Source organism: Colobus angolensis, unplaced genomic scaffold, assembly GCF_000951035.1.
Source record: "Colobus angolensis palliatus isolate OR3802 unplaced genomic scaffold, Cang.pa_1.0 Scaffold6, whole genome shotgun sequence".
Taxonomy (NCBI): Eukaryota; Metazoa; Chordata; class Mammalia; order Primates; family Cercopithecidae; genus Colobus; species Colobus angolensis.
The window spans coordinates 27,842,770-27,866,397 of record NW_012119598.1 but is presented as its reverse complement, the minus strand read 5'-3'; the positions used below and the strand labels follow the sequence as shown (position 1 = coordinate 27,866,397).

Below are 23,628 nucleotides of genomic sequence, written 5' to 3'. Positions count from 1 at the left end.
CCCCAGTATGTCTACTGTACTTTCTAAGCTGTTAGCAACTGGAAGGAAAGTTTCTTCTTCACCTTGGTATCTCTTTATCTAGCAGAAGTAGCAATGGGCACTTGGAATTCTGAATAAATGAATATGCCAGCCTGTCAAATTCGGATTCTGGATTTTTCTGTTTCACTTGAAGACATCAATGACCTGAGGAAACAATTCACATGAAACAAACCCACAAGAAATAAAAACAGAAACAAGATGAAAGTTTCTAAGTGGAAATGTAGTTTGTGTGCCAAGTATAAGAGGTATGTGGGTTGTGAGAAATGTTATACCAAGCTTTACTGTATGGTCCTTTTTACTTTACCTAGTAAAGTGCACCTATCAGGATCATAATGTGGTTAGGATATTTTATAGCCAAAGTAGACAAATCCACTCTACCCCATAAAACACAGATCATCACATTGACAGACAAAAAACAAACAGCACAAGGAAAATACTAATTATAATCATCTACCACTTCCTGAAACAGCCTGGCAAATGATCAGAATTTTTGTCTACATGAGACTGTGTAGACTGTTTATTGTGACACCTAGGTTTTCAGTTCCTTTTAGTAGCTTACACTGATTCTTTGAAGCCTACAGGGCTGCTTTGCCTCAGCCCCACCATATATAAGTGCACCTCAGGCGCACTGGTTCTCTCCTAGGCTTTGCCCACCTTTACAATGGTTCCAACTCAACACTCCACCCAGGAAGCATTGTTTACAATTGTGGGAGCACTCCAGACTCTTTCAAACTTCTCCTTTATTATTCTTACAGTTATTTTGTAGGAATGACCTGGAAAATTTGGTGAGGGCTGACTCACCACTGAAGACTGTGATCATCAATCAGGTCCCCCTTGAGAGGGCTCCATGACATGCCATAGCCCCCATTCCACCCCATATATGCAGCTACCACGATGCCTATCTTATACTAGTGGCCTGTAAAACTCTTAATACTAAGATGTGTTATTACCTATTGTCACTGTTTCCTCAAACAATGGCTTAGAAAATGCTGACTTAAGATAACTAATTGATAAACTGGGCTAAGATATTAGACACAAATTAAATAGAAAAAAATCCAGGTTAAACAGTAAGGTGGGTGGCGGGGGCGGGGGAGGGCTCTAAGATCAGGAGACGGTGAACACAAGGAGATGAAAGCTGGAACTTGTCCAATGACCCTCCCCAACAAAAATAAAAAGGCACATAAAAATATTTTTATTTTCTATAAATACATTAGGAAATGTATTTCTTCCCAACTCAGTCCACGCCATTAACTGTCAATTTTTTCTACATAAAAAAGATGCTAATACCACCCTCACCTGTGACTGCTAAATAGAGAAAGATTGCTGGGACTAGGCATTATCCCCCTAGTTGGAAATAAAGGCCCTTCCTGGGGGAAGGAAGTGGGATTTTTAGGGGACCCTATAGACGTAGGCAGCCAAGAGTCAAACAAAACAAGTATATGCAATAGTCATAATCATGCTAGTATGACAGTATGAATTAGGTGACTCAGCCAGGCATATACAGGAGTTCAGAGTGGGGATAGTGGAAGCCCTCAAAACTTGCACATTTGGGCCCTTAACAGAGACACTTGGTCTGAGAAACACAGTAAAATGTTTGCCTGGATAGTCACGATCATTCTAGTATGAGGTAGACAGGAAGCAGAGCAGGGCCAGGAGCTGGAAGGGGCGACCCTGGCCCTCAGGAGTCCCTGACAAGGGAAGGTCCCTCCATGCTCTCTGAGGATGGCGGGGCTCCAAAGATCCTGGCCAGGAGCCCTTTGTTGGAGCGGGCCTTGTCCTGGGCAGTCGCCAGGCGAGCCCGTTCACGGCCCCCTGGCCGTGCTGCTTTCCGGGCCCTCAGTTCCTGCTCAGTAGGACGTTGGGCAAATGTCCAGGAGCCATCTGGGCGAGCAGGGTCCCCATCGGCCGCAAGAAAGCGTTGTCCCCGTTCCACACTTTGAAGATAGAAATCGGTCTCACGCTTGGCCTGAGCAACCTCCGCTCTCAGGCGCTGCCTGCGCACCTGGCGCTCAAAGGCAAGGTGCTCGCTCAGGTGGGACCAGGTGAAACGGTGCAAGTACTGTGGGCAGAAAATAAGAAAAGATCAGGATAGTGCAGATTAGGGAGAAAGATGAGACAGGGGGACAAGACCAATGAGAAGCCATGGGTATACTTGGGCCAGAGCCGGGGAGAAGGGAGGGTGAGAGGTGTGGCAGAAAGATCTATCTCCTCACCTTGAGGTTCCAAAGATCATAACGGAAGGGGCTGCGCCTGCGGGCACCCATAGGCGTGTTGTGTAGACTGGCCGCCACGCGCTTGGCTATGCGCTTGTCACGGAACTCCACCCATCCCTCGGTGTAGTCCTTGCTGTAGGACCGCTTTTTACCTCCCGCAGCTGCTGCTGCTTTCTTCTTGCGTCTCACAAACTGGTCTGAGCGCCAAAGACAAAAAGACCCGTCAGGGACTATGCAGCACTCACTCAAAACCACTTCCCACTGCCCGCATCGTTCTTCACATCTGCCAGCGGGAGTCCCACCTGAGAGTTTTTGCCCAGGAGGGAGAGAACTGTAAATTGCACCCTTTCCTCCAGCTAACTCAGTTCTTTCCTTAATTGTCCACTCCTTAATCTAGCCGGCTCTGAACGCTATTTAAAACCCGCGCAAGTCCCCAACCTCGATGTAAAATTGAGGGTGGAAAGAGGAAGGGCGGTTGATCAAACAGTTTCTTGACCTAGGCCGCGATGCTAAAGGGGTATGTTCAGCTTTGTAGAAAGCTAACGAGGTTACTCAGTTGTACTCATGTAACAAACCAGTAAACAGATCCGGAGAGAGGTGAGCAGGGCCGGGATAAGAACACGAATAGTAACAATCCGAGAACTAAAGAACCACCAGACGCACTGTGCTACCCACTCTCCCCATATCCCCTCCGCCCACCCAGCCCAGCATCCTCACAGACAGATTCACCAGCCAGGAGCCGAGCACCGCACTCCTCACCCCCAAAATCCAACAACTCGTGCCTCAGTCTCGCGCAGCGAAGCAACAGGACATCCATGCTTGCACCCCGCCAGCGAGCGACAACCTCCTCCTTTCACCGCCAGGGTCTGCATACTTACCCTCAGCCTGAAAGAAGACGCGTCCGACCTCGCCATAGGCGCTGAGAAGGTTACGGACGTGCAGGGGACGGAAGCGCGGCGGGATATGGCCCAGGTACACAATACCTGGCACTACCCGCTTATTGCCGCCACAGGCCGCTTCTTCGGATTCCTCCTGCTCCTCCTCCGCGTCTACTGTCTGTTCTGTCCCTTCCAGCGGCTCGTGCTCCATTGCGGCCTTCTCCGATTCCTCTGCCTCCATGTTGACTGACACGAGCGGCGCGACGGCCGTAAAGTGCCTTGCCTACTGACGTAAAACGTGTGCGACGGCCTGAGATAAGGGGGCGGGGCCAAGGCGGTGATGGCGGAAGTGGGGTGTCAGGTCGAAAGCCAGATTCAGAGCGTGGAAGCGGGGTGGGAAGCTTGGGTTAGGTTCACAGATTCCCTGTCACATCTCCAACTCAGGACACGCAGAACCAGAAAAGGCAGAGATCCCCAGATATAACCTACCGTATAGAACGCCGCTAAAGGCGGGTTGATGCCGGGTTTTTAGGGAATTTTGCAGAGCAGTTTTAGGGAAGTTTCTGTGTGTTCTAGCGATCAAAATAGCATTTTATTCAAGGGCCCTGGGTGCGATTCCAGCAGAGGAATGACTCACCTTTTAAAGGTTATAAATTTCATTTAAAAGATTTGAGTTTTGAAGTTTTAATTATTTCTGGAAATTTACCTTGGAATTTTGAATATTTTAAAATTTAATTTTGAAAAGTTTAATTTTGGAAATTTAATTAGATTTAATTTTTGAAAATTTAAATTGCGAACTTTCAGTTTAATATTTTACATTTGATTTTGTGAATGTCTGAAAATTTAAATATGTGACAATTATTTGAATAATTTGTTTGGCATCTATTACACATGTGTATTGATACATTATCCATATGCATACTTACGTTGCAAATACTTGTCAGAGGCGCACACGCCTCCAATTCTGGCGACCCCCCCGGCGGCGCGCTTAGTTCTGCCCTCCCTGGGTCTGTCCTCACAGATTCCCCATCAGATCACAAACCAGTTTTCCTTCTATGACCTACGTAACCACAGAACAGACATGGCCCCGGCGGTCCTGCTCCTACCAGGCGACCTGCGAACCATCCCCTAAGCCAAGCCCGTAGCCGTTTTCCCCGCACGGGCTCGAGTCCTCAGTCTCTTACCGTCGCCCGAGGGCGCGACCAGCAGGGGGCGCCGTCCACATCCTTAAGGCGTTTCAGTTCTTGCGATCCGCACCAGCGACAAGCTGACTGCAAAGGATATTGTTGGGAACCGAGTACAAATAATCCGATTAGCTTTCTGGAAGCAGCCCGGGGCGAGTTTGAGGACCATCAATATAAATCCGCCCTTGCTGCGCCCTGACAAAATTTCCCATCTCGCTCCAACAGCGCAGAGTAGCCCAGAGAATGGAAGCAGGGAGTAAATGTGTCCACTATTAAAATCAGAGATGACAGTTTTTGCCAGTCCCCAAGTATATTTCTAAAGTAACAGGGCCCGCACTCTTTCATGGAGTGTCTAAAAGTCTAATAATAGATTCTTCGAATTCAAACACGCCTGTGTTCATTAATTTTATTGAAGAGAACTTTCTGTCAAGTGTACACTAAGAGAACTTTCTGTTAAGTGTACACTGCCCCTTTTTTGAAGAGGAGCGGGATATTAAAATCCCATTCCCCACATTCCTCATGATCCCTCCTCAACTTGGTGAAAATTGAGTCTCACTCAATTTTTCAGTGAAGTCCGTGAAGCAACCTTTGTTAGCAATTTTCAAGGTGGATTATTTTCCTTCTCTGAGCGTCTTACAAATTCATGTATAAGCAAGCTGCACACTGCGTTCTCCAAGTTTCTTTATTTCAGGCCCAGGAGAGACCCTTTTAAAAGGGAACTCCTCCGAGCCGGACTCGAACCAGCGACCTAAGGATGCCTATATTCAAACCCCTACAGTCCTCCGCTCTACCAGCTGAGCTATCGAAGGATGTTGTTGTATGTTATTCGGATACTTCAGAATTTACCTATTGCTTTTGACTATCCTGTATTCTTGTTCATTTTGAAAATATAGGGAAACGTGAGAAAAGTTTCGAGGATATTAGAAATGTTCCAAAATGTTCTAAAATGTTCTCATCTGAGTAGGGATAGTGACTATAGAAGTGTATGAACACTTCCCTTGAACATTTAAAATTTCACATAGGTCCAAAAAAAAACAGAAAAAAAAAAAAAACCCACGAGTATTCCGTGTACTGCTCCCTTAGACAGAGTAGATAGGACCATTGCCCTTATTGCACGTGTTGTCCAGCTGTCCTGTCCGCTTAGCACCTCCTCTCTCTTTAGGAAGTGAATAATAAAGACAAGTTTATCTTAGACAACTGGGTTGAAGAGGGGGGACCTACCACCTTGAAGCGGAGTTACTGCACAGCTCATTTTGGAAACATTGAGATTCTCCTTTCTGAAGGGCAAGGAAAATTGCAGAATTTGTATAATTTGTAATTTGTGTTCAAGACACAAAACATGAGATGAGAAGTGCGTGTGTGTGTACCTATGTTTAGGAATTGAGCGGCTCATATGATATTGCACAATTGTAATGGGACAAACAAATGAAACACAACACTTCTCCTTTCCCCCACAATATAAACAAGAAATATAACATTCTATTTACAGGTGTCAACCTAAATAACAAAGAGAAGCTCTCTGAGAGAAAATGATGTTTATTTGGGAATAGAGCATTGCAATGAAAATACGAGTGCCATAGGAAACTATGTATATTCAGGGAGGTAAAGGAAGAAAAAGGTGTTTTTGAGTTGGAGTCTGGCTCTGTCGCCCAGGCTGGAGTGCAACGATCTTGGCTCACTGCAACCTCCGCCTTCTGGGTTCAAGCAATTCTCCGGCCTCAATCTCCCGAGTACCTAGAATTACAGATGCCCGCCACCACACCCGGCTAATTTTTGTATTTTTAGTAGAGACGGGATTTCACCATGTTGGCCAGGCTGGTCTCAAACTCCTGACCTCATGATCCACCCACCTTGGCCTCCCAAAGTGCTGGGATTACAGGCATGAGCCACCGAGCCCAGCGACAAAGATTTTTAAGGGAAAAAATGAGAGGGATTATATAACTGTGTTGAAGTAATTATCGTGTGCTACAAAGATGGATAGTAGAGAGGAAACTAGTCCAAGGTTGGACAGGCAGTTGTGAGGCAGATGTCCTTATAGAGGTATTTTTTGTGTAGGATTGTGATGGCCTGTGCAAGGTTATGGTTTTTGCAGTCTTTTGTGATAGTTTTTGTTATCAAGCATGGCCTTTTCCAGCTCTATTAATCAGCGTTTTTAGTTTGTTTGTGTGTTTGTGTGTTTTAACAATAGTGACTCCATCTTGATTCTGACAGTTTTCACACAGGTATGCTGTCATGCTTAGCTAATAAATGCCTATAATGGTATTCAGCTTCCCAGTGCCTAAGACAGAAATGAACACCAATGGGAAAAATGGGAAGGCATCTGGAGAGACTTTTCTTTTTTATAAAATTATTAAAAGTATATGGAAATTATAAATTGTGAAATTTATGGAAAGGGGTTCTGGTGAATTTATCTATAAAAGATCCTCACTTATTAAAGTTCTCCATAATTGTAATCTTGACAAAAATATGCTTTTTTTTCCAAAAGATCCTCTCCAGCATTTCCCATGGGAAATATCTGCAGCAACATAACTAATATGTAATTCAGTTATTCAATTCATTGCCATGAGAAACTAAGAATATACAGTCTGGTAAATTCCTTTTCAATAATGTAGCCTAGCAGGGGAAAATACGAGAAGCCAGAGAAGAGAAATGAGCAGATTCTGTATGAGATGGTCTCTGCCCATATGAAGTGTACTTACCTGAGCCTTGGACACCAGATGTAAAAGCAGTTGACCAACCCTGCCATTTCACCACCAAACCCCAGGATCTCAGTTCGCGTGCTTTCTTGAATAAAAGCTTCACTAATTTTCACAGGGGGCAGCAAACACACTGAAAAAAATGCTCAGTATGTTTCTCATCAGTTACTGCTATGCTCACAAGCTCCCAGAGCCTCATGCCTCCCAGTGACATGGTACTATAGAGTTGATTTTGATCGGGAAGAACTCCAATTGCTAATCTCATCAATTATTTTCTTTACCTATAAACTAATCCTAGCATGAGAATCTCACCTCAGGGCTGTTAAAGTTGGAATTTCATTTGCCTGAAATACTCTTTCCCCTGATAATCCCCAAGATTTGCCTCCTGGGAATACAAGAACAAGTAATTAGGACCTTTCCGCACTAGATATCTGTATCACTTTGTGGAAGACTTCCTTCTTCCTCTTCTTACAGAATCTGGTGTCGGAACGACCATTCTATTCCCTCTTGCAGACACAAGTTCAAAATGGGTTTATGGATAAATCTAACTCTCTGAAATAATTCTTGGAGATGTATCATCATCAATTGATTACAATCCCACCCTGTACCTTCTCTATTGTTTTAGTACCTTTTCAACTTATGAATTGAGTCCTACCTAGATGGTTTTAACTTCTCTTGAAGCTTACAGACCACTATAATATTCCTATGGAATAAAAAGGAACAAACTATCGGTAAATGTAATAACAGGGATGAAAGTCATCTGCATTATGCTGAATTTAAAAGGCCAGATACAAAAGGCTACATACTATGGTATTCCTATGAAATTCTTGCAAGTGCAAAACTATAGGGACAGAAAATATCCATAGTTGCTGCTGGGGTAGAAGATAGGGGAAGAAATTAAGTATAAAAGAAACATGGTGATTCAGTAAGGCCAAAATAGAAAAAGAAGAAGAGGAAGAAGGAGAAGGAGGAGGAGGGGAGAGGAGGAGAAGGAGAAGGAGGAGGAGAGGAGAAGGAGAAAAGAGAAAGAGGAGGAAGAGGAGGAGGAGGAGAAGAATGAAGGAAGAAAGAAGAAGAAGAAACAACATGGGAGGCTAGGCCTGGTGTCATGCCTATAATGGCTTGAACCCAGGAGTTCCAACCTGCAGTAAGCTATGATGGAAGAACTGCACTCCAGCCTAGGCAACAGAGCATGACCCTGTCTAGAGATAAACTTACATGATTATGATTAATTGATTTTTGACAGAAGTGCCAAGGTAATTCTATAAGAAAAAGATAATCTTTGCAAAATGATTCTGCAAAAACTGAATATCCATATGCAAATAAATGAACTTAGACCCTTATATCACACAATGTACAAACAGTAATTCAAAATTAATCAAAGACTTAAATGCAGGGACTAGAACACAAAACCTCTAGAAGAAAATGTAGAAGAAACTCTTTGTGACTTTAGGTTAAACAAAAAGATTTTAAATGGGACACAAAAGCATAAACCGTAAAGGAAAAAATAAGTTGAATTTCATCACAGTTTAACAAAAAATCTGCTCCTTAAAATATACTGTTAAGAAAAGACAGTCAGGCCAGGCATGGTAGCTCACGCCTCTAATCCCAGCCCTTGGGAAGGCTGAGGCCGGCGGATTGCTTGAGTCCAGGAGTTCAAGATCAGCCTGGGCAACACAGTGAAATCCCGTATCTACCAAAAGAAAAAAAACAAAAAAAAGTCAAGTCACAGATTAGAAAAAGATACTTGGAAAACACTTCCCTGATGAAGGACTTGTAACCAGAACATATAACATACTCTTGCAACTCAATAATAAGACCAGACAATACATTTTTTTAAATGGACAAATGACTTGGACAGATATTTTACAAAAGAAGCTGTACTGATGGCCAATAAGCATAAAAAGATATTCAACATCACTATTCATTAGGGAGATGCAAATTAAAGCCACAATGAGATACTTTACACACCTAAGAGAATGGCTAAAGTTAAAAAAAAAAAAAAAAGGTGAGAAATTAACAGTGCCGAGTGCTGATGATGATGTGAAATAACTGAAATTCTCATATATTGCTGGTGGGAGTAAAAACTGTTCCACCTTGAAAAACACTGTCAGTTTTTAAAAATGAAATTATACATATATTCGCCATAACACTATATGAATATTTATAGTAGCTTTATGCATAACCGCCAAAACTGTCTGGGCTGGAGATATAATAATGTGAGTTATCTGCACAGAAACAGGTTTAAGTTCATGACCCTGGAGGAGACTCTCAAAGAATTGGGTGTAAATAGATAACAGAAGAGGACTAAGAACTAAAGCCTGGGGAGAAAAACAATGTTAAGGAGTCAGGGAGAAGAGGAAGAACCAGTAAAGAAGACCAGGAAGAAGCTATCAATGAGGAAGGAGTAACTCAAAGAGAGTGTGATGCCCCAGAAGCCAAATGAAGAAAATATACCAAGAAGAATTGAGCGTCCCAATCTAATGCTGCTACTGATGAACCATGTAAGAGAAGGCAGAGAATTGATCATTAGATTAGCAACAGTGAGGTCCACGGGAACTTTGAAAAGAGCCATTTATGTAGAGATGAGAGACAAATGGGAGTAAGTTTAACACAGAGGACAGGCTGGATGCAGTGGCTCAAGCCTGTAATCCCAGCACTTTGGGAGGCCAAGTCGGGAGGTTCGCTTGAGACCAGGAGTTGGAGACCAGCCTGGGCAAAATGGAGAGACCCCATCTCTACAAAAATTAGCCACAGGTGTGGTGGCACGCACCTGTAGTCCTGGCTACTCGGGAGGTTGAAGTGGGAGAACAGCTTAAGCTGAGGAGGTTGAGGCTGCAGTGAGCCGGTATCATGCCACTGCAGTGCAGCCTGAGTAACAGAGCCAGACCCTGTCTCAAAAAAAAAAAAAAAAGGAAAAAAATAAAGAAAAGAAAAGACTGAGTGCAAAGACAAGAAAGACCGAGGACCATTCTTTCAAGACGTGTGAAGCAGTAGCTGCCAGAGGATAAACAATAAAGAAAGGTTTGTTTCCAGATCAGGGAGGCTGGGCGCGGTGGCTCACACCTGTAATCCCAGCACTTTGGGAGGCCAAGGTGGGCAGCTCACAAGATCAGGAGATCGAGACCATCCTGGCTAACACGGTGAAACCCCGTCTCTATCAAAAAATACAAAAAAATTGCCGGGCGTGGAGGTGGGCACCTGTACTGTAGTCCCAACTCCTCGGGAGCCTGAGGCAGGAGAATGGCGTGAACCCGGGAGATGGGGCTTGCAGTGAGCGGATATCCGCCACTGCACTCCAGCCTGGGCGACAGAGAGAGACTCCGCCTCAAAAAAAAAAAGAAAAGAAAAGAAAAGATCAGGGAGAAGTTTATTTCACTATCAACCGATAGAGTCAAGAAACGTTAATTTCAAGATCAGTTAATTTCGGCCAGTTGCGGTGTAATTCCAATACTTTGCGACGCTGAGGCAGGCAGATCACCAGAGGTCAGGAATTCAAGACCAGCCTGTCCAACATGGTGAAACGCAGTGTCCACTAAAAATACAAACTAAATTTAGCCAGGTGTGGCTAAAGAGTCAAGAAAGGTTAATTTCAACATCAGTTAATTTCGGCCATTCGCAGTGTAATTCCAACATTTTGGAATGCTGAGGCAGGCAGATCACCAGAGGTCAGAAGTTCAAGACCAGCCTGTCCAATATGATGAAACCCAGTATCTACTAAAAATACAAAAAAAAAAAAAAAAAAAATAGCCAGGTGTGGTGGCGGGTGCCTGTAATCCCAGCTCCTCTGGAGGCTGAGGCAGGAGAATTGCCTGAATCCAGGAGGCAGAGGTTGCAGTGAGCTGAGATGGCACCACTGCACTCCAGCCTGGGTGACAGAGCGAGACTCCATCTCTAAATAAATAAATAAAATAAAATCATATGAAATAAAAGAGTCCAAATAGCCAAAGCAATACTAAGCAAAAAGAACAAAGCCAGAGGAATCACACTACTCATCTTCAAACTATACTGCAAAGCTACAGGTAACCAAAACAGCATCGTACTGGTACAAAAACAGACACATAAACCTATGGAACAGGATAGAGAACCCAGACATAAAGTCACACAACTATAACCATCTGATCTTTGACAAAGCTGACAAAATAACAAGCAATGGAGAATGGACTGTGTTCAATAAATGGTGCTGGAATAACTGGCTAACCATGTGCAGAAGATTGAAACTGGACCCATACCTTTCACCATATACAAAAATTAACTCAAGATTTAAATGTAAGGCCTCAAACTATAAAAATCCTAGAAGAAAACCTATGAAATACCATTCTGGACATCAGCCTTGGCAAGTAATTTACGACTAAGTCTCCAAAAGCATTTGCAACAAAAACCAAAATTGTTAAGGGGAATGTAATTGAACTTCTGCCCAACAAAAGAAACTATCAAGGGGCCTGGTTCACTCGCTCATACCTGTAATCCCAACACTTTGGGAAGTGGAAGCGTGTGGATTACTTGAGGCGAGGAGTTGGAAACCAGCCTGGCCAATATGGCGAAATCCCATCTCTACTAAAAATACAAAAATCAGCCAGGCATGGTGGCACACACCTGTAGTCCCAGCTACTCAGGAGGCAGAGGCATGAGAATCACTTGAACCTGGAAGGCCAAAATTGCCGTGTGCCGAGGTCGCACCACTGCACTCCAGCCTGGGCTACAGAGTGAGACTCTTGTGTCAAAACAAACAAAACAAAACAAACAAACAAAAAAACCATCAACAGAGTAAATAGACATTCTACAGAATGAAGAAAATATTCACAAATTATGCATCCGACATAGCTCTAATGCTAAGGATTCATATGGAACTTAAATAATTCCATGAGCAAAAAACAAATAACTCCAATAAAAAATGGGCAAGAGACATGAACAGACACTTTTCAAAAGAAGACATACATGCAGCCAACAAATATATGAAAAATGTTCAACATCACTAATTAGAGAAACAGAAATCAAACCTCAATGAGATACCATTTCACATCAGTCAGAATGGCTGTTATTAAAACATCAAAAATAATGGATATATGGCAAGGTGGCAGAGAAAAGGGAATGCTTACATTCCCACTGTTAGTGGGAATGTAAATTAATTCAGCTACTGGGCAAAGCAGTTTGGAAATTTCCCAAATAACTTAGAACTACCATTTGACTCATCAATCCTACTACTGAGTATATACACAAAGGAAAATAAATCATTCTACCAAAAAGACACATGCATAAGTATGTTTGTTGCAGCACTATTCACAATAGCAAAGACATGGAATCAACCTACATACCCACTAACGGTGGAATAAAGAAAACGTGATACATATACACCATGGAATACTACACAGCCATGAAAAAAGTACAAAATCACGTCCTTTGCAGCAACATGGGTGCAACTGGAGGCCACTATTGTAAGTGGATTAACTCAGGAACAGAAAACCAAATACCTCACGTTCTCTCACTTATAAGTAGGGAGCTAAACACTGAGTACACATGGACACAAAGGTGAGAACAATAGACCCTGGGAACTACTAGAGGCAGGAGGATGGAAGGAGGATGAGGGTTGAAAAACTATCGGGTACTGTGATTACTACGTTGGTGATGGGGACGTTCGTACACCAAAACCGAGCGACACGCAATTTAGTCACGTAACAAATCTGCCTATGTAGCCCCTGAACAGAAAATTTAAAAATAAAAAAGTTCTCAAATTTTATTCTTCATTTTCTGTGCCTAAAGAATAAAAAAGTATTGGCCAGGCGCGGTGGCTCATTTCTGTAATCCCAGCACTGTGGGAGGCCGAGGCGGACGGATCGCTTGAATCCATCAGTTCGAGACTAGTTTGGCCGAGAAAGCGAGACTCTCCCACCACACCCCTCGTCTCTCCAAAAATAGCTAGGGGTGGTGACTCGAGCCTGTAGTCCCAGCTACTCGGGAGTCTGAGGTGGGAGGATCATTTGAGCCCAGGAAGTCCAGTGAGCCCTTCAGCCTGGGCGACAGAGCGAGATTGTCTAAAACAACAACAACAACAACAACAACAACAACAACAACAACAACAACAACCCCCATACACAGAGAAACAGAAAGAGAGAAGAAGAAAAGTAACAAGATAGCAGAGGACCTCAAAAGTCTTCGTATATTCTAACCTCCAATAAAAACTGAAATGAAAACCTTGGGGCCAGGGTGCTCCTGGCATTCCCCACACCTCCCACGCGCCTTCTTAACTGAACTCCATTGCGGGTGTTGGCTGTGGTTTGCTGGTGGAACGTCAACTCGGGTCGGGGATGGGGAGAGGAATAAAAACTGCATTTGATGATCAGTAGCGGGAAATAAGAATGGCATCAAGAAAGCAAGAGCCAGGAGGAGACTCAGGGAGGGAGTGGAGGTGAAGAGTGTTGCGAGGCACAAATTTCACAAGGAAAAAGTGAAGCCTCAGACTTCCTGGAAACACTGCTTTTCATCTACGCAGGCGCCCTTCGGTGAAGCTACCACGTTTCTGGTTTATTCCTAAAAGATTTTACGCATGTAACCAAAAATTGTCTACTCGCGCATGGTTGAGCCTAAGGGGCCGTCTGATTCATTTTTTTTTCTAGATCTTTGTTTTCGTAAAACATTTTTTTTTCTATTTTATTTTCGTAAAGATCACATATGTCTGAAATAATTCAGCCGTAGGTCAAAACTGCTGTCCTTCGAGCCGGATTCGAACCAGCGACCTAAGGATACCTTGGTGTAAATGAACCTACAGTCCTCCGCTCTACCAACTGAGCTATCGAAGGACACATAACTTCTTGTTCTCTAGACACGTAGTTCTGCGCTCTCTAAAAGCCCCAAAATAATGTGCGTCCTGGAAGTTTCTAGGTTTTCAAGTCTTGTTCCGTTTAGGAGACTTGGTTTTAATTATATTAATATTAATTTTTTAAACTTCCATCGGCTTTAAAGCGGTATTCTCAGACACCGGAATTATTCTGTGTAATGATCTAGGTAATTGGCTTCATGGTTATAAATATGTAAAAGGCATTGGGTTTTATATTGAAAACATTAGGATATTTATGTATAGCTCAAACCAAAAACCTTACTGGAATCCCCCGTCCTCCTCCCCTAGATATACACAATCTCCCAGATTACGCCCTCTGTCCTGCTGTTTTGTCTGATTAACTCCTCCTTTCTCTCTTAAAAGTGTCTGGATTTGCTTTGGTTGCCCTAAATACAGACAACTGGGTTGATGAGGATCCCAGGGTTGTGAATAAAGTATTCCGGTATCCTTGGAGTTCTCCTTTCTGAAAGTCGAATGATAAATTGTGTATATTCATAACTGTAGTGTTGAAACGTTGAAGTGTCGTCTGTGCGTGTTTGTGTAAATTTGAGTGTATATTACATAATCATGGCGGAGCAGTTAAAATGAAGTAAAAACTCTTGAAAACTTTACGTGGAAATATAAATATTCCTTTTTCAAAGCAAATTGTCCAACATAGAGAGAGGTTCTGTGTAGATTGTTGTCTGCTAAGCTCAGGCAGAAATGGGGAATATGTTAAAACTATCTCGCAAGAAAAGGCTTTAAAAGGAAAAGTCCCAAGTTTTTTTTCAAATGGCAACTGCCAGTGCCTCTTGTCAGACATATTAATAGCATACAGTTGATATTAAATTCTGTAATTAAGTCCCTTGCATGAGTAACTAAGAAAATAGTAGATGCTAACTTTCAATGTTTCTAACCTAATAGAGAGCTAGCAGCTAGAGAGGAGTGATCCTAGGATGTGGACAGTCTCTCTTGACATTATTGTGTATCCTATCTGTACCTTGGACACCACGTGGAAAAGCTACAGAGATGCCAATAAGAAGTGAAATTTTGAGACGGGGCTGCTACAAAGTTGTTGTCTCTGTTAGGGCTACTGGGGTGACACCTAGAGAAACAGGAAGGCCCCAGAAAGAAAACAAGTTCACTTTCTCACCTCCAGCCTTGGAGTCTGTAGCCTCCCTTTTGGCAAGGCTTACCCATAGGGTCAAGTGGTAAAACTGCAATGTGATTAAGAGTCTTACTTCCTGTATCACAAAGGGGATTAAAGAAAGGATTAAAGAGCAACTTAATACGTTTTCCCGTCTAGAGCCTTGTTTTCGTTAAGTTCGTTAGTTAGCCCATAGTTCAATAGTTAGCCCATAGTTCAAAACTGACGTCCTCCCAGCCGGATTCGAACCACCAACCTAAAGATCCCTTATAGTTTAAGTGAAACCTATAATCCTCCACTCTACCAACTGAGCTATCGAAGGACACGTAACACTTTGTTCTCTAGAATTCCTAAATATGTGTCCTGAAAGTTTCTGGGTCTTCAAGTCTTGTTGCATTAAGGAGATTCAGTTTTAATTATATTGATACTCATTTTTTAAACTACAATCGGTTTTAACGCAGTTTTTTCAGAACACTAGAAGTATTCGGTATAATGAATCCATTTGTTCTGCATAGCAAAATACCTGAGACTGGGTAATTTATAAAGAGTAGAGGCCAGGTGCTCTGGTTCACAACTGTAATCCTAGCACTTTAGGAGGCCATGGTGGGTGGATCACTTGAGGTCACAAGTTCAAAACCAGCCTGGCCAACATGGTGAAAACCCATCTCTACTAAAAATACAAAAATTAGCTGGGTATGGTGGCTCACACCTATAGTCCCAGCTACTGGGCAGGCTAAGGCAGGAGACACCGGGAGGCAGAGGCTGCAGTGAGCCAAGGTTGCACCACTGCACTCCAGCCTGGGTGACAGAGTGAGATTCCATCTCAAATAAATAAATAAATAAATAAATAAAGTAGAAATGTATTGCTCACGGTTCTGGAGGCTGGGAAGTACAAGATCAAGGGATCAACAGATTCAGTGTCTGGTGAGACCTGCTTTCTGCTTCCAAGATAGCACCTATGTTTGTGTTCTCACATGGTAGAAGAAATGGAGGGTGAAAGGAAGAAACATTGTGTTCTCATATGGCAGAAGAAAGAGAAGGCCCCCCACAAAAAAGAAATGGCATAGCTCTGATGGCCAAATGGCTTCCTAAAGTCCCCACGTCTTAACACTATCATATTGGGTCTTAGATTTCAGTATAATGAATTTTGGAAGGACACAGACATTCAAACTCTAGCAGGCTGCTGTGACAAAAATACCACAGACTGGGTGGCTTAAAACAACATAAATTTATTTTCTCACAGTTCTGGAGACTGGGAAGTCCAAGATTAAGTTGCTAACTGATTTGGTTCTTGGTAAGGGCTCACTTCCTGGCTTGCAGACGGACATCTTATTGCTGTGTCTTCACATGGTTTGAGTACTCTGTCTCCTCTTATAAGGAAACTAATCTTAGGGATCAAGGCCCATCCCTATGACCTTATTTAACCTTAACTACTTCCTTACTCCAACTAAGTCACTTTAAGGGTTCAGGATTCAACACAGAATTTTAAGGAAACACAATTCAGTCCATAGCAGTGGGTTTGGAGTTGAGAGTCAATAGTTTAACTACTGCTGACAACTGTTAAAACTTCCATGTGAACTTTAAGATATTCTTTTATTTTTTTATTTTTTTATTTTTTGAGAAAGCGGCTCAGTCTGTCACTCTGTCGCGCAGGCTGGAGTGCAGAGGCATGATCACAGTTCTGCAACTTCACCCTCCTCAGATGATCCTCCCACCTCAGCTTCCCTAGTAGCTGGGACTACTACAGGCACATGCTACCAAGCCCAGCTAATTTTTGTACTTTTTGTAGAGATGGGGTTTCTTGACCTTAATTTACTTCTGTGGAAGCTAAGAAATTGTAAAATTTGATACCTAATCCAATGTTGCTGGAAACCAGAACTCCCAATTCAAAAGCCCTAGGCAAACCAATTGCTCCCAGTTTGCAGGCATGCCAACACACAACCCATGGATCTGAACTATGGGATTGGGCTAATTTTCTTTCACCTCATTTCCACACCTGCACTGCTAATAGAGTCATAGAAAATAAACAGAAAAGAGTAAGGGGAGGCCAAACTGACTGGATAAATTCTGTCCAGGGTGGAAGGAGAAAGCACCTAGGTGGTGTGAGCCTCAAAGCAAGGCTGACTTTGAGCCAAGTTCCGAGATGAATGGTGGGTTTCTACACGCACTTAGAACATCTGGTATTTTGTTTGTTTATTGAGAGGGTCTCGCTCTGTCGCCCAGGCTGGAGGGAGGGCAGTGTTGCAATCTCTGCTCACTGCAACCTCTGCCTCTCAGGTTCAAGCGATTCTCCTGCATCAGCCTCCCAAGTAGCCGAGATTACAGGCACCGACCACGGCCCACAGCTGATTTTTGTATTTTTAGTAGAGACAGAGTTTCGCCATGTTGGTCTCAGGCTGGTCTCGAACTCCTGACCTCAAGTGATCCAGCGGCCTCCCAAAGAGCTGGGATTACAGGGGTGAGCCACTGCACCTGGCTAATATCTGAGTTTTTAACTCTCTTGTTTAAAATGGTGGGGGCAGGAAATTGGGAGGTCGTCTTTCCACAGAGTTATCCACTTTGTCAGCCATGATTGCAATGAAAAAGCAAAAGAGAAGAGCAAGTACTAAAGGTTGTCTTAAGGTCTTTAAAAGACCTGTTACGTCCTGAGCAGCATAGTCACTTTCTTACATAAGATATTTTGTCTTCTCCATTTTCAGTTTGTAGCATCTTGCCCCTATTTCATTGAGACTAGAAAATAAAAAAAAATAAGTTTCTAATGATGGAATTTCTGGAAAAGAAGCAGTTGAAGGTGCAGATGTTGGGTGACAGCTTTTGTATGGCTTTTCTGAGAGTGATGGGCCTCTAGCAATGCCCAACGGATCCTCCTTTTCCCAACTAGCTTCTGCTGAACAGTACCTAGCACCTAGCACCTGGCACAGTACCTGGTACTCAGTAGGCCCAGAAGAAAAAGTGGCAACTAAAGCATTTGTCTTTGTGCACTGTGCCTCTAAGTCTGCAGCCATAAGTATATTCGCTTCTCTTGCTAATATTTACCTTAGAAAAATAATTTGTACACCCCTTGATCGAAATCAGGACTACAGAAACTAGAATAGAGAAATCAAATGGGACGCACGCCCCCTCGTGGCCACAGGTCCTCCGGCGGTGACAAAGCCAGACAAAAAGTGGATTTTTTTTTCTTTTTCTTTTCGAGAGGGAGTCTTACTACTCTGTCGCCCAGGCTGGAATGCAGTGGTGCGAACTCAGCTTATTGCAAGCTCTGCCTCCTGGGTTCAAGCGATTCTCCTGCTTCAGCCTCCCCAGCAACTGGGATTACAGGCGTGCGCCACCATGCCCGGCTAGTTTTTTGTGTTTTTAGTGGAGACGGGGGTTTCACCATATTGGCAGGCTGGTCTCGAACTCCTAATCTCAAGTGATCCACCCGCCTCGGCCTCCCAAAGTGCTGGGATTACAGGCGTGAACCACCGCTCCCGACTTTAAGGGACATTCGTAGATCTATAAAGACGCTGGATAATCTGTTTCTGGAACCAGATGAATAGATGAAAATTTTAGGGGTGCGGAGAGTGGTAGAAACTATTGGTTAGGCCAAGGCCGAACCTCATTGCTTGAAAAACTTGATTTTCCCTTCCGGCTGCATCTTCAATTTGCTTCCAGTTTTAGATGTGATTCCAGTGTTAAACTCTTCCCGGATCCCCAAGACAGCTGTTTCTAAGGACTCTGACTCCCTGGTTCACCTGCACTCCGTGGTCTCCTCCCGACGGATCCGACAGGGTAAAACAGATTATAGATGGCGCTGAGGGGCAGAAGTCATGCTGAGGCTCTTTAGTTACCATTGATATACAGTTCTTCATTTTTTTCCTATTGGCTAATGACGAAAATCAATTGAAATAGCAGCGAGTCCTGAATTACTTCCAGATATCAAAGAGGGTAAAGGATGTAAATGATACTTCTCCACGAGGGGAATTAGCTCAAATGGTAGAGCGCTCGCTTAGCATGCGAGAGGTAGCGGGATCGATGCCCGCATTCTCCAGTTTTATGTAGTTTCCTCTCCCACCTTACCCTTTGGCCTTTACTCCTATCTTTCCATGAATGTCTTGCTGACTCATAAACAGCTAACAACACACTCCCATATCATAATGGGGGTGGTCTTTCCTTCAAGCTCAAGATTCCCTCACCACCTAGTCCTCAGACTGTTCTATGGTAGACAGAGCTGGGTTCTTTGGAATTTCTCTCACGGTTTTCAGTTCTGAACGTTGGTCTCTGCCAGGTGCATTGGCAAATCTATTATGCACTTCCATCATTTATGTATTACATTTATGTATTACATTTTTATCAGAGCAGACTGAGGACATATTACAATTTTTTTTCTTTTCTTTTTCTTTTCCTTTTTTTTTTTTCTTTGAGATAGACTTGACATATTACAAATTTTTTTCTTTTCTTTTTCTTTTCCTTTTTTTTTTTTTGAGACAGACTTACTCTGTCGCCCAGTCTGGAGTGCAGTGGCACGATTTCGGCTCACTGCAACCTCCGCTTCCCGGGTTCAAGCGATTCTTGTGCCTCAGCCTCCGGAGTAGCTGGGATTACAGCTGTGAGCCACCACACCCGGAATATTTTTAGTAGATACGGGGTTTCACCATATTGGCCAGGCTGGTCTTGAACTCCTAACCTCTAGTGATCCACCCGCCTCGGCCTCCCACAGGGCTGGGATTACAGGAGTGGGCCACCGCGCCTGGCCCTGTATTACAAATTTTAAAAGATTTTTAAAATTACATTTTTATTCTTAGAATCGATTTCCTACATGTCCGACCTATTGAGGACCACCTCGAGTTGTTACAACTGTAACAAATGCACTCCCATTATCTCAATAAAATGGATGGGCGGGGCGTGGTGGCTCACATCTGTAATCCCAGCACTTTGGGAGGCCGAGACAGGATGATCCAGAGGTGAGGAGTTCGAGACCAGCCTGGCAACATGGTGAAACCCCCGTCCTTTACTAAAAATACAAAAATTAGCCGGGCTTGGTGGTGCATGAATCCCAACAAAAATTAGCCAGGCGTGGTGGCGCATGCCTGTAATCCCAGCTACTCGGGAGGCTGAGCCAGGAGAATGGCTTGAAACCGGAAGGCAGAGGTTGCGGTGAGCCGAGATCGCGCCACTGCACTCCAGCCTGGGCGACAGAGCGAGACTCCGTCTCAAAAAATATAAACAAATAAAATAAAATGAGGGAGAGCCAAAGATATGTAGGTATGTTTGAGGGTTTTTGTTTTGTTTTGTTTTGTTTTGACATTCACTCTTCCTCTTCTGAAGTAATCTTGCTATAACTTGCCGGAGGGTGGGGGTGGGGGGTCTTCTGCTGTTACTGGTGCTGGCATATGGGAGGAGAATTGTAACAGAGAATCTATCTGGACCGAAATCTATTGTGCCTTGGCAAGAAGCTTAGTTCAGGACTATTTAATAAATGTTGCATTCAAGGCCCAAACATTACCTTTCAAAATACCTATTTTTTGTTTTGTTTTGTTTTCTGGCTGGGTGCGGTGGCTCGCGCCTGTAATTCCAGCACTTTGGGAGGACGAGGCAGGTGGATCACCTGAGGTCAGGAGTTCCAGACCAGCCTGGCCAACATGATGAAATCCCGTTTCTACTAAAAACACAAAAATTAGCCCAGCGTGGTGGCGGACGCCTGTAATCCTAGCTACTCGGGAGACTGAGGCGGGAGAATCTCTTGAACCCGGAAGGCAGAGCTTGCAGTGAACTGAGATGGAGCCACTGCACTCCAGGCTGGGCGACGGAGCAAGACTCCGTCTCAAAAAACAAAGGCCATTTTTCTTTTGCCCCCAACCAGCCTTCAAAAAGCAAGTTCATGGGGAGCTATCAGTTTAGATCCATCTCCAGCCCTTAATAGGAGTGGCTTCCAATGCGTTTTGGGCAGGGCTCTCCAACCACCACCGTAATTCAATAAGCCTAGGCTTCTGTGTTTTTTATTAGTTTTCCGGGTGGTTCTGATACATATCCAAGTTTGAGAATTATTTTCATAAAAAATAAAAGTTTGGAAACATGGGAAGGCACATACAAGAAATTGCCAGGCACAAAATCCTCAGAAAACGCTTCCTCACTTTGATCTAGACAAAGATATTTGTCATTAAGAACTCTTCCATAGGTACCTGGGATCACATTTTGAGACACAAAAGGGTACAATGGGATTAATATATTGTAATTAGATTGACACAAAATTAGCAAATATGTACCACTGTTATGCCAGATCTCTACTTCGTGAGCTAATTTCCTATATGGGTAGGAAATCCTGTCCATTTTTTCCCATATGTATTATTTTCTCCTAAAATAATTCGCTTCTACCAGTGTTTTTCAAAACTTGCAGTACATAAAAGTCACCTGGTGAGCTTTTGAAACTACAATACCTGAATCTTACCTCCAAAGAAACCCAAGCATAGATGCGTTGTAAAATCTCCCCAGGTGATTCTAGTATCTACCACATATTCTCAGCTAGGGTCGAAAGCCACCACCTTGACAATTAAAAGGAGAAGGGCGAATAGACTCCCTGAATGTCATTCTGGCTTCAGATGTGTAGGGTTCAGACGCTAGTGGTTCAGCACGTAACACTCAACGATTCAGAACTTTGAACACCAGGGGACGCGCGTGCCCCACCAATTACCAGTTGCTCCGAGTAATTCCCACCAGCCACCCCTTTCCCCAGGCTGTGGATCCGGGGTTAAGGGGTGGAGAGGCCTCTGTGGATCTCTAGCCCAGTGGACCAGTGTCTGATTCACTTCCTTAGTGCCCAGGACTTCTAAGAGAGTTGGATTATATGAATTATAGGGATGCAGTCTTGATGGCGCGTGTTAAAAATTATTACGGAGAATAATAAAAATTAAAGAGATTCATTGCACATCCAGAATAGTTTTATAATAGATTCTCATCGAGGATATGTATAAGTGAAATACTCATTTCTGAGAATGAATCTTAAAACTTATACACCAAAAAAAAAAAAAAAAAATCTATGAATTCCTTCGAGCCGGATTCGAACCAGCGACCTAAGGATGTCTAAGGAAGTATCCAACTACAGTCCTCCGCTCTACCAACTGAGCTATCGAAGGATTCACGTAACTTTCTCTCTCTGCTGGGGGTGCCATCTCTGCGCGAGGTTGGGCAATCGTGGCCGTTTGCGGTCCTATTTAACCTATGTTGTTGATACTCTTTTTGACATCCAGTCCCCCTTCGGAATTGATTGATATTCAGAGGCCCTTTTCTATGAAACAGGGAGAAAACAGGAGCACCACTCTCACTGGTTTACAAAAAGAAACATAAAATGTTAAGGAGGCACAAGGAACTGATAAGAATTTAGCAATGACCATCTTCTGTTGTGATGAATGCATTACATAACCAATTTTAATCTCTACCTAAAAATAGAATTTGAAACACTTTAACACTGCAATTTTAATGATATTTTATTGAGATAATTGACAGGAGGAGGAGAAGGAAGAGCAGGCTAAATAATGCAACTTTGAACGCATACTAATTTTTTTTTTTTTTTTTTGAGTCTCGCTCTGTCGCCCGGACTGGAGTGCAGTGGCACGATATCAGCTCACTGCAACCTCCGCTTCCCAGGTTCAAGCGATTCTCCCGTTCTCCCGCCTCAGTCTCCGAACAGCTGGGATTACAAGCGCAAGCCACCACGCCTGGCTAATTTTTGTATTTTTAGTAGAGATGGGATTTTGCCATGTTGGCCAGTCTGGTCTGGAACTCTTGGCCTCAAGTGATCCATCTGCTTTGGCCTCCCAAAGTCCTAGCATCATAGGCGTGAGCCCACAGCAGCTGGCCATCACATTAATTCTTAACTCAGCAAAAACCTATCCATGGGGGTGCTAAAATGATACATTTTTAAATGATCAACTTTAGCACAAGGTAATATCATTTCAAATATTAGTTTTGCAAAGTGTAAAGTTCTTGTCTAGTTTTCTATGACTCTGAAACTCAGAATAGCTATTATCCTCCCTCATTAATGAAGAAATCCACTTGTGGAATCTGTCATTGGAAATCTGTTTCATTATGGCCTGGCGTGTTGACTCACCTCTGTAATCCCAGGACTTTGGCAGGCCGAGATGGGGAGATCACTTGAGGCCAGGAGTTCGAGACCAACCTGGCCAAAATAGTGAAACTCCCGTCTCTGTTAAAACTACAAAAATCAGCCGGGCATGGTGGTGGGCGCCTGTAATCCCAGCTACTCAGGAGGCTGAGGCAGGGGTATCGCTGGAACCCAGGAAGCTGAGGTTGCAGTGAGCAGAAATGTTGCCATTGCACTCCAGCTGCTGGACAGAGCAAGACTCCCTCTCAAAAAAACAAACAAAAAAAAAAAAAGAAAGAAAGAAAGAAAAAGGAAAAGAAATCTGTTTCATTCTTCTTCATGCTCCATTAAAGATAATTACCTCGTCATGTAATACAACATGCACAGGGCAAATGATCCTTCTTGTGCAGGTAGTCCATTGAGCCCAATGTTCACTCCTTTATGGCACACAGATTTATTTTTTCTTTTCTGAACAAGAATTGAAAGTACATTTAACTTGGCCATTAATCTCCTCAAGTCCATGAAACATTCATTTGAGTGGGGCGAGTCTGGATGAATTAAACGTAATGTTTTATCT

General features: G+C 43.3%; 1 protein-coding gene, 1 long non-coding RNA gene and 4 other non-coding genes across 6 annotated transcripts; 1 reads left to right on the top strand and 5 right to left on the bottom strand.

Annotated features, from left to right (window-relative positions):
- Positions 1 to 1,208: 1,208 nt before the first annotated feature.
- Positions 1,209 to 3,405, bottom strand: ABT1 (activator of basal transcription 1). The gene is made up of 3 exons (XM_011962886.1): positions 3,131 to 3,405; positions 2,253 to 2,449; positions 1,209 to 2,098 (listed from the first exon to the last, which is right to left on the bottom strand). The coding sequence occupies exons 1-3, from the start codon at positions 3,369 to 3,371 to the stop codon at positions 1,718 to 1,720; spliced, it is 819 nt and encodes a 272-aa protein (XP_011818276.1). The 5' UTR covers positions 3,372 to 3,405; the 3' UTR covers positions 1,209 to 1,717.
- A 1,629-nt stretch (positions 3,406 to 5,034) lies between these two features.
- On the bottom strand, positions 5,035 to 5,123 carry TRNAY-GUA. The gene is given in 2 exon segments: positions 5,035 to 5,070; positions 5,087 to 5,123. It is a non-coding gene; the product is annotated as a tRNA-Tyr (tRNA).
- An 8,593-nt stretch (positions 5,124 to 13,716) lies between these two features.
- On the bottom strand, positions 13,717 to 13,807 carry TRNAY-GUA. Its single transcript is given in 2 exon segments — positions 13,717 to 13,752; positions 13,771 to 13,807. It is a non-coding gene; the product is annotated as a tRNA-Tyr (tRNA).
- Positions 13,808 to 16,180: 2,373 nt separating this feature from the next.
- Positions 16,181 to 21,605, bottom strand: LOC105526770. The gene is made up of 2 exons (XR_001004142.1): positions 21,399 to 21,605; positions 16,181 to 18,836 (listed from the first exon to the last, which is right to left on the bottom strand). It is a non-coding gene; the product is annotated as an uncharacterized LOC105526770 (long non-coding RNA).
- TRNAA-AGC lies at positions 18,929 to 19,001 on the top strand. The gene has a single exon. It is a non-coding gene; the product is annotated as a tRNA-Ala (tRNA).
- A 387-nt stretch (positions 21,606 to 21,992) lies between the features above and the next one.
- Positions 21,993 to 22,083, bottom strand: TRNAY-GUA. The gene is given in 2 exon segments: positions 21,993 to 22,028; positions 22,047 to 22,083. It is a non-coding gene; the product is annotated as a tRNA-Tyr (tRNA).
- Positions 22,084 to 23,628: the final 1,545 nt, after the last annotated feature.

Excerpts from the sequence above, each read along its gene's own strand:
- ABT1 (XM_011962886.1), bottom strand. The coding sequence starts at position 3,371 with ATGGAGGCAGAGGAATCGGAGAAGGCCGCAATGGAGCACGAGCCGCTG. Across the intron at positions 2,450-3,130 it reads CGTCTTCTTTCAGGCTGAGG|ACCAGTTTGTGAGACGCAAG; the intron begins GTAAGTATGCAG and ends TTTGGCGCTCAG. Across the intron at positions 2,099-2,252 it reads ATGATCTTTGGAACCTCAAG|TACTTGCACCGTTTCACCTG; the intron begins GTGAGGAGATAG and ends TTCTGCCCACAG.